Genomic DNA, 11180 nt, shown 5'->3' on the forward strand with positions numbered 1-11180 from the left:
CATCACCAGCCGAGCCTCCTGCAAATCGGCTACATGGCAGCACTGTGTAACATCCAAACCTCGACAATTTGCATGAATGAAATTGGATGCATCTCAAGCTGGGATCTCAAGTTTATTCCTTGGTATATAATAAACACGGTGATTGGGATCATAATGATGGTGGTCTGTTGCAATGGCGGAATCTAGTTGAGGAAACCTTATTTTCGTAGTGAGTATTTTCTAGCTTCTTCCTTAAAAAGTCCGAGAATAACGTGGGCTAATCTTTAATGACGAACCCATTTTTGTCTTTACCCTTGATAATATATTATACCTGTGACATTTTAACCTTCGTATTATGATCGAAAATTAAATTAAAAGATTTTAACTATATATATACAATATGTTAAGTAAGTCTTCTTTTTCTCTTTCTCAATGATTTTACCATGCATACAGGAAACTACATCAGCAACATAATGCATGTAGATCCAAAATAATTCATCACTGCGTGCTATCTACTGTATTATCATGAGTACAACCAACAGTTGGAATTGTGCCATTATAGGTTCAACCAAAAATGATTCAGCACAGCTTTGGATAATAGTGCAGTTGGCAAGAAAATGCAGTTAACAGAAACCGACAAACATGGTCAAAGATATAGCAGAACGTGTCCCATGAACATGATGAGAGCCATCATTCATTCCAGCCTCTCACGCAGGAGTTGACGGAATCTTCTTATCAGGGGTCCGCCCATATGCATACGGGCATGCCAAATGAAGCCTTAACTTGAGATGACATGGGACAAACCCCGTCTGTATACCATTTATCTCAGAAACATAGATAGTGAGGAATCATATCGAGAAGGAGGAGAAACTTGCAACAAAATCAAGGAGTTTTCCAACTCTTTGACAAAATCAACTAATCTTTCATCATGATGCAAAGACCCTACAGCTTGAAATTTGCAGATAGTTTCAAGCGACAGAAATAAAGCACAAGACAACCTGCAGAGTACTGATATAAAGTATGAATGGCCCAAACTGTTGGTCATGTCTCATGGTTAAAATAAAACGATCAAAACATAGATTAGAATGACTATCACTCAGTATGAATAAAGGAGAAGACAACTTGTCAACAATGTGATGAACCAAAACTCTTATTTATGAGATTGAGCCGATGAATGACATAACAGAATCTGCCAGTGGCAGATCCAGGGGGAGAGGCCCCCACCCCTGGAGAAAAAAACGTGTAAAAACACGTTAATTTTACCTTTTTCGGAGATGAGCCCCCTCCCCTGGCGTTCAAGGTAGGGGGGGGGGGTGCGATTTTTCAAATTTTCGAGGGCCAAAAAAAAAAATTAGTGCTCACTACTACCCCCCCCCCCCCCCCCCCCCCCCCCCCCCCCCCCCCCCCCCCACTGAGCGAATTGTCTTAGAGCTAAAGTAATATCAGTCTTGAGAGGGCGCTATACAACATAAAGAGTTTATTATTTACAATTTCATAACTTTAGACTCGATTTCAACCACGACAACTATCACTGAATATTGTAGGATCGCATATGCTTTCATTATGTTCATTTGAGCCATATTCATGACCTCATACCAAAACATTGTATTACCTTTAAAATTTGCTGGAGCAGACTCTGCTCTGAATCATTAACTACACGCATTATAACTCCATTATTTTACACAAGTGCAAAGTAACCATGGTTGTCGCATGATGGTGCATGTTATCGCATAGGTCATGGCGGAGGGGGGGGGGGGACGAAATAAAACTCATGAGAAGTAAGCCTGTTAAATGGGTCGACCCCGCCCCCCCCCCCCCCCTCTCCAGCTCCTTATATATATATATATATATATATATATATATATATATATAAGGTATATTACATCCACAGAGGCATCCAAAAATTTCAAAATTGTAAAGAATCACTATCCAGCCAATATTCAAAATTTCTCAAAACTTTGTATTACATTTAACTACCAAAAAGAAAAACAGAGAGGGGTAGAAATAGAGAGTGAGAGAGAGAGAGAGAGAGATATTCTGTAAACGCCTTGTGGGATACCAGAATTCGATGAAATACCCGTGTCACCCCCCCCCCCCCCCCCCATCCGTACCATCCCGACAATCCTGGCTCCACCCCTACAATATAACCAACCGAAACCAAGAGTGACAAAAATGTTGAAAAACTGTTTCATAAAACTCCAATCATGCAGATTTTCCTCCATTCATTTAGTCTGATGGCCGTATATAGAAAGGGTTGGTCACTTCCTTAAAACAGTAAGTATCTGCTTCATGTACGAGCCCCCCCCCCCCCACACACACACACACCCTTTCCCTTTTGCGAGGGCATGAATTTGACCAAGCACGAATAATCTTCGATTCTAGCTTCCATGCAATAAAATCGAGTACCTTTTTTTTAAAGGATGGTGCGCTCCTTCGCTTGATTGTCAATCGTCAAAACTGTCAAATCCGGTTTCAGGAATTATGAACGCATGTGCCTGAAAATGTGAAAACTACCGAGTTTATTTTCTCTTCGTTGCTTCTCTTACTCCCAAATTTTATCCGCCTCAATCTTTTCAAGAAAGTCGTCAAAGAACGCCTCCGTTTTTTAAAAAATCTAGCTACCTACATGACTTGTATATCGTTCTAAAATCAACTTTGGATTGCGTGACTAGTGACAGCAGTCAATTAACAGCCGCTGCTTGTATCACCAATTTCACCTTCATTTTTTTCATAATTAATAACTTCAGTATAAAACCACGCCGCAAATAGCTCACTTTCAACGACGATCTCCCTCTACCCCCCCCCCTTTCTCTCTCACTCCCTCTCTCTCTCTCTCTCTGTATGTCTCTCTGTCTATCGCGCTCTGTATCTCTGTCTCTCTCTCTCCTCTCATATCTCCATCTCTCTCTCTACCCCATCCCCAAACCTCTCTCACACCTCTCCACCCCCTTTGTTTTCCTCTCTCCCCCATACTAACGCAGTAGACGTAGTCAGCCTGCGCAAAACTGCCTTTCGCCCTCCTTTCTCTTCGTTTAATCTATCTACGTGTAGTTTTACTTCTACAAAACACTGGAAATTTTGTTTTTATCTCATAATCATTATAATCATCATCATCTTGATAACTTAACCCTCTTAACCCCAGCAACTGTTACCAGAAAAATATCGAGGGTACCCTTTGGTGACCCATTTCGAACAAGAAGGAGACCCTGCTACTCTAGAATAAAACAAAGAGCATCCAAAGTTGAGGTTGCATTGTGTCAATTTTTATTACTTCTTCTCATGAGAAATAAAGAAAGAATCAGTACTGACATGACTTATGCATATCTAAATCATAGATCAGAATAGAGTTAGATATAAAATATATAAAATTATATAAATATATTTGAGTCTTTATCAATAATGATAAAATAACGCACACTAATAATAAGACGAGATCTTCACCTGGCAAAATGAGATATTTGGTGTGTTCATGAAAACGAAATGCATACAATTATGAAATGTGTTTGAAAAGTTTGAATAATCAATTACAATATCTTTGGACACTGCTCTTTCTCTCCTTAATCGTTGGACGAAGATTTGCAAAAGACAAGTTTTTATTTTGTTTTTTTCTCGAGAAATTAATCATGTTCCATGAAGTTGTCATAGTACAGTAGATTTTATTTTTGTCAACTAATTTATGCTGATTTTAGTAGATTATATTGGGTGCACTATTTTATCTTGTGTGCGAACTGAACTAGTTCGGCGAGTGCAGAATGCCGATGTCATGATGACGGGAATGTTGTGTGTGTTTAGGCCTCGTCGGCTTCAGCTTCTTCCTCATCAAACTCGCCCTCCTCCTCGGCGGTGGCGTCCTGGTACTGCTGGTACTCGGACACAAGTCGTTCATGTTGCTCTCAGCCTCTGTGAACTCCATCTCATCCATACCCTCACCAGTGTACCAATGAAGGAAGGCCTTTCGTCTGAACATAGCGGTGAACTGCTCGGAGATGCGCTTGAAGAGCTCCTGGATGGCGGTGCTGTTGCCGATGAAGGTGGCAGCCATCTTGAGACCACGGGGTGGGATGTCGCAGACGGCGGTCTTGACGTTGTTGGGGATCCATTCGACGAAGTAGCTGCTGTTCTTGTTCTGGACATTGAGCATCTGTTCGTCAACCTCCTTCATGGACATTCGCCCACGGAACACCGCTGCGACGGTGAGGTAACGACCGTGACGAGGATCGCAGGCGGCCATCATATTCTTGGCATCGAACATCTGCTGGGTGAGCTCGGGAACGGTGAGGGCACGGTACTGCTGGCTGCCACGGCTTGTCAGAGGAGCGAAGCCTGGCATGAAGAAATGGAGACGGGGGAATGGCACCATGTTGACGGCAAGCTTGCGGAGATCAGCGTTGAGCTGTCCGGGGAAACGAAGACACGTGGTCACTCCACTCATGGTGGCAGACACCAAATGGTTCAGGTCACCATACGTCGGCGTGGTGAGCTTCAAGGTGCGGAAACAAATATCGTAGAGTGCTTCATTGTCAATGCAGTAGGTCTCGTCTGTGTTCTCAACCAGCTGATGGACTGAGAGTGTAGCGTTGTATGGCTCTACAACGGTATCTGATACTTTAGGTGATGGCACAACGCTGAATGTGTTCATGATACGGTCCGGGTACTCTTCACGGATCTTGCTGATGAGAAGTGTTCCCATACCAGAGCCGGTACCGCCACCAAGGGAATGTGTCAGTTGGAAGCCCTGAAAAAAGGAAGACACACAAACATTCATAAGTAAGCACCTACCAACTTAAGTCAACAAATTCAGGAAGTCATGACGGAATTAGGAGAAGCCTAACATTCATTATCGACTTTCGTCTGCATCGTTTTAGTTTGAACCTCTGAAGAATTATCTCATTCCCACAAATCATTTTGAATTGTAGCACATCATAACCAATATCGAAATTTAAATCTGTACCCTTTGCACACGAGGCGTCACTCTGATTGCGTTATTTATTTTGATCGCACTAAACAAGCCATTGAAGGCGATTACTTCATATGCAAGTAATTCAACATGATATGTGTACTCTTTAGTTTGCATGCACTTTCACACGGCACGTCAAAACAGCGCAAGTCACTGATGCAGTCCTGCATCAGGCAAAATAGGGATATTAGATTTGCACGTCGACATAGTGGACTGTTACGTGTGACGTCCTTTTAAAGTACTGTTAGTGCCTTGAAGGGACGTCACAGTGCCTTAAAAGGACGTCACACGTAGCAGTCCACTATGTCGACGCGCAAATCTAACAGTCTCTATTGACGCCTGGTACGTGTGCAACTGAAATATAAAGAACCATGAACAAAATTCCAACCTATATTTTATTCTATACGGTGACCTTTTATCAGGAAATGGATAAGAGTTGGTGGGAAATGGCCATAATTCCCTTTACAATTCATTACCTGTAGGCAATCACAGCTCTCGGCTTCCTTGCGGACAACATCGAGTACAGAATCTACCAGTTCAGCGCCCTCTGTGTAGTGTCCTTTGGCCCAGTTGTTTCCCGCTCCACTCTGTCCAAAAACAAAGTTGTCTGGTCTGAAGATCTGTCCGAATGGTCCCGACCTGACGGAGTCCATGGTGCCTGGCTCGAGGTCGACGAGCACGGCTCGTGGAACGTACTTGCCGCCGGTAGCCTCATTGTAGTAGACGTTGATACGCTCGAGCTGGAGATCAGAGTCGCCATGGTAAGTACCGGTGGGGTCGATTCCGTGCTCGTCTGAGATCACCTCCCAGAACTGTTAGAGAAAGACCAAAAAAAGAAAAACAGTTCACTTGATTTGAGTTGCACGGATTCATACTTTTAATTGGGCGCGAATCTATATCCTTAAAATTAATGGTGAACGCCAAAAAATAGCTTCAAGGAGATTTATGATTTCTTTTTTGGCTATACCCTTTTCTCACACCACTGGTGCCCTGATAATATATGTTTCATCTTCGAAATTGAAACATTTATTTTTTTCGCTATTGCATTTAAAAAACGATATGGACTTTTTGGGGTGCACCGCGGTCCAAATATCGTGAAATAAAAGTTACAACTCTTTAAATAAACACAGGGTATAGGGGGCCGGGGTAGACTCTCAACGAATATCCATCCCAAGTCTTTGGAACGCAGGCATAGAGGTGCGTGAAAGAATTGTCTTAAACTTACAAATGCAGCTAATTTGGGCAGTTTCTTTCATCCTGGGGATTTACTCAACAATTACTGAAAACAAAGACAAAAGAAAAGAAATTACTTTTTGCTTGAAACTTGTCAACATTTTATGGATCATTGCATATCGATTTTCATTCAAAAAGTTCAACAGCACCTTTAAAGAAAGTACTGTACATAATAATTAGTGACGTAGGCTATATAATGAAAGAAGATCATATATAGGAATGAGGAAATATGATGCGACATGGTAGATTACCAGGCAAGCTAGGTTTTAAGTATCCCCTCTTTGCGTCTTGTGGAACATGAAAAGACACGTTTCAATACGCGAGTGCTCGGCGCTGAGGGGGCGGAGGTTTATTACATAGACAAGTGATGAAAAATTGCAAATTTTATTGGCAATTTAGTTCGGTTGCAATTAGCATTTCTTTTCTTGGGTGCTGGAGAATATCGTAGTTGATCCCTGGTAATGGTGGCATTTCTTCTTCGTTTTTTATTTTAAAAATAATCTTATCATACTGGTTGTCTGTAAATATAAGATTTAATATCCCGTTGCCCTTTTGTTTTGTTTTTTGTTTCTAGGGGGGGGGGTTGGGGTAACTCAAATGAAATTTTTACTTTCAAACGACAGATCATCGATGAAATTTGTACGACCCACCCTTCCCTTTCCCCTCTCTCATTCCCTTACCCTCTGCAGAGCATGAACCAGCCAACAAGAGATTTATCCACCTCCCCCCCCCCCCGAATATTTATCGCTATACAACTCTTGATTTGCGGCTTGTTTTTTTTCATCTGATTCTGAACACTGTGACCATGTAATTGCAAATACGTGTATGCAAGTGGCGAAGTACGTACTCATGTCCTTATCTCAGTTTTTTCAATGCATAGGAAAATATAACGTCATTTTTATTGATCGGTCACCACTCTAACAAAATTGCTCTAAGAAATCAGGATTTGTTTTGATAATCTAATGAAACTGCCCATTAACGGTAATTCTTCACGTGATAAAAGGTAGAAGTCAGATCTACTTTGTAAAAAAAAAGGAAACAATGCTCTCGCCCCCCCCCCCCCCCCAAAGGCCATGATAAAGATAATCAGCCTTTTTTTTTGGGTATATAATGCCAACATAATGCCAACAACAAGCACACACATTTAAAAATGCAAACGCAGCTAGCTCTCGAGGACTCGTACTCATGTGCCATTTTACTCTCAGATCAAAGGTCGTTGAGCAATATTATACTGGCCAGGGGCACCCTCATAATAATTACACAAGCCCACGAGCAAAGGCCGTGATTCGCAGTAAAGAAAGATCCAATCGTGCATGCGTTATGTCTTATGTATAGATATACAGCTGCACTGCAGATGTTTTTACTAACTTCAAGAAAACAGTTGGGATTTTATGTTCACAGTCCGAGCTTCCCCCCCCCCCCCACCCTCTCTCTCCGGGTCGGACGGACCGTATATTCGTGTTCCCCCAAATCTCCGGTAAAGGGGTACTTTTCACGCAACAAAAGTCCGGCCCATAAGGCCTAAAAAAAAAAAGATGTTGTATTGCCCTTTGCGACCGATCCAATAATCTTAAAATCTACGGTCGGCTTTTTCTTTTTTACCGTTTTTTAAGAAGAAGAAAAATGTATTAAAGCATTCAAAAGTAAACAAAAGATTTCCGACGACCGACCTATGTTTTGGCACCTAAAGGGCAATACAACGTCTTTTTTAAAGGCCTAATACACAAACAAACCTGGCCCGTATTGACCTTTACACACCTGACAGAGGGGTGCTTTCAAGGGGAGGGAGCCTGCATACGCATAACCTGTAACACTGAGTGTGTGTGTGTGTGTGTGGGGGGGGGGGGGTCACATCTATTTGCTCTCGTTCAATGATGAGCAATATTTAATTGCAATTTTGCAAGGCGTGGCTTAAATGGACAACATTCTTTTGCAGTACTTGAATGAGACGTAGTAAGCATTCTCTTCTGAAGATGTGTTCTTCATTTTCAAAATAATTTGTTTGTAAAGTTCTAGCCTATTCAATTTCAAATATGCTTTTGTGACTTATAAAGTTATACTGTCGACACTTGGAATGGATCCCTGCTTTAATTATGTAACTACAATTCCTTGTTTTTACTAACAGTCTCAGCAGGCGCGTACGCAGGATTTTTTCAAGGGGGGGGTTTTAACATTTATAAATCGGTCCGAAAATTTCGCAACGACTCAGCCAGCCGCTGAATAAGCGGGGGGGGGGGGGGGGGGGGGGGGGGGGGGGGGGGGGGGGGGGGGGGGGGTAAGGGGGGGGAAGAGACACATTTTTTGTTTTGTTTGGTCCCAAAAAAATCGCAACGACTCAGCCGACCGCTGAATAAGCGGGGGGGGGGGGGGGGGGGGGGTGGATGGGGGGGGGGGGGGGGGGGAAGAGGACACTTTTTTTTTTTTTTTTTGGTCTCGAAATTTGGAAATTTTGACATTTTGCTCCGTTGGGGGGGGGGTAAGGTCACCTTTTTTAGGTCGGCCATGGGAATAATTTTTTTTTTTTTTTTTTTTTTTTAATAATTAAAAAAAAAAAAAAAAAAAAAAAAAAAAAATCCAAGAGGGGGGGGGTTTTAGGTTTTTTTTAGGGGGGTTTACACACAAAAAATTTCCAAAGGGGGGGGTTTAACCCCCCAAAACCCCCCCCCCCCCTGCGTACGCGCCTGAGTCTCAGTGAAATTGAAACCGTTATATTTTCTTGACAAGCCTCAATTACTACCAGTAGTACTCCCCGTAATATGTACCAGCAAATTTGTATTTCGGATTATCCCGCGGAGAGTGAGCAGGGTCACGCGCATGCTCACAAAGGGACACCCTATCGTCATCCATATAACGGTCAAACTGGCTCCATGACTTCGGCTTGGACTGTTTCAGTTATTATGGTTCGAATTTCAATATACTGTGGACACTTTCTCTCACGTCACCAGAGCGCAAAAAAAGACAACATTTTCCTGCAATGGTGAAAAACAGTGGCGTAATGAGCAAAAACTTGGGGAGAAATCAGTGGTTGTCCTTGTTTGTTCTTGGAGGTGGGGTAATTGTCCTCGAGGGTAAATTTTCCGGGGTAATTATTGTCCTCGGGGGTGGTTGTACCTAGGGTGTAATTTTCCTGGGGTAATATTCCGGGGGTTATTGTCCTTGGGGGCTAGTTTTCCTGGGGGTGATTGCCCAGGGGTATTTGTTCTAGAACCCTTGGGGACAGATCCCCCCCCCCCCCCTCATCAGTACGCCAGTGGGTGAAAGGGGATGAATTGATTATAAGCGCGCCTTGTTGGCTTCCATCGCTGTGATTTCATTTTAATTATGGTAAACAGCTTTTTGTTCTGCGATCGATACAGAACTCAATTCACTGGCCGGGTATTTTAAATTACATGAGCTATTATTTAAACATACACAATTACGGCTCCAATAAACTTATACTAAGTAACCATATGGTCTATTGATATTGCTCGTTTTGTCTTATTTCCATTTGGTCTAATCACCGTTTTTATATACTGCCTATTTGTCTACTATACATCATTTGATGATTACTATTTAGGATTAAATGATTATCAGAACATATAGATCATAGTAGACAAATGGGAATAAACAAATTGGGTAGAAGACGAACTGGTCGTATATCAAACGGCAATAAACAATATACAATGTAATTGCTAGTCGTGACTCTTTAAAAGTAGTAATTTTAGCCAATATTTTACAAAACAGTCTTGTATATGAAGAAAAAAATAGAGGAGACAGCTATGATGACAGAACTGACACAGCCAAGTGAATACAGGTGTTTATCATGTTTATATATACCTAGGCTCCATGGTTATACTATAGTAGCCTGTATGCATACACTTATGCCTATATTCTTTAAACTTATAGATTCTTGATTTCAAAAGTAAGATGAAAAATCGATTTCTTACCTTAGCACCAATCTGGTTTCCGCACTGTCCGGCTTGCAGATGAACGATTTCGCGCATGATGACAGATTTATTTGACTAAAATGACAAATAGGAGAAAGACCTGTAAGAGGAAGGAGTCCGGCCGCTTTCACGTCTTCGGCTACCGGGAGCTTGCTCGTGTACTAAAAGATTTATCTGCCCGACGCCCGACAGATGGAGAGTGTTTCAGATTCTCACCAGACGGGATAATGTATGCTGCATATAATTAGGGATCGACTCAGAAGCGGGCTGTTGTTTAGCGTTCTAATGGGTTATTTTATATCGTTTCTAAATCTCCGAATGATTTAGTTTAATAGTAATCTCTACTGCATTTCAATATTGTTTGTAGATTGTTATATGTCGTCGATTTCGTAATTATGAGGTCTATTCTGAAATGTATGACATAATTTTTCTTAGACTATCCCGGCTCGGTTCACGATAAACCCACCAATGGGAAACCTCGACTCTTTCATTGACCGGTTACTGATATAGAGGATTTCATGGATCGTACACCACCGCACCCATTGATATATTATGGTGTTGTCAGTTTATAGACTTGACGCCAAAAGTAAGAGGAAATCTGTGGCAACTTTGCTTGGTTACTCAATGGTAAATTATGGAGAAATAAAAACCACACTCCTTTACGATGCATGAACTTTTTCATAGTCATGGAATATGCCTCTAACGTCGTCTAACATTACAGCATTGATTTAGTTACCTTTTAGTGGGCGCATATATCTCTGTGTCTGTGTGTTGAGATAGATAGAGAGACAGAGAGAGAGAGATAGAGGAGAGAGAGAGAGAGAGAGAGAGAGAGAGGAAGAGAGAGATAGATAGAGAAGAGAGTGTTGTGTGTGTGCGTGTGTGTGCGTGCGTGCGTGTGTGTGGTATGTGTGTGTGTTTGTCAGCGATAAAGGGACAAAGAGAAAAAATGGCAAAAGAGAGAGAGAGAGAGAGAGAGAGAGAGAGAGGACGAGAGATAGGAAGAGAGAGAGAGAGAGAGAGAGAGAGAGGACGAGAGATAGAAGAAAGAGAGAGAGAGAGAGAGCTAGGGGATGGGGAAAGAG

The 11180-nt window shown here is 42.0% G+C and overlaps 1 protein-coding gene across 1 annotated transcript; it reads right to left on the reverse strand.

Annotated features, from left to right (window-relative positions):
- Positions 1 to 3220: 3220 nt before the first annotated feature.
- LOC594231 (tubulin beta chain) lies at positions 3221 to 10197 on the reverse strand. The gene is given in 4 exon segments (XM_793679.5): positions 3221 to 3856; positions 3859 to 4714; positions 5413 to 5748; positions 10096 to 10197. Coding segments are annotated over 4 exon segments (1338 nt in total). The 5' UTR covers positions 10153 to 10197; the 3' UTR covers positions 3221 to 3767.
- Between the last annotated feature and the right edge of the window lie 983 nt (positions 10198 to 11180).

The sequence above is a fragment of the Strongylocentrotus purpuratus genome, unplaced genomic scaffold (genome assembly GCF_000002235.5).
Source record: "Strongylocentrotus purpuratus isolate Spur 01 unplaced genomic scaffold, Spur_5.0 spur5_scaffold_9, whole genome shotgun sequence".
In the NCBI taxonomy this organism is placed as follows: domain Eukaryota; kingdom Metazoa; phylum Echinodermata; class Echinoidea; order Camarodonta; family Strongylocentrotidae; genus Strongylocentrotus; species Strongylocentrotus purpuratus.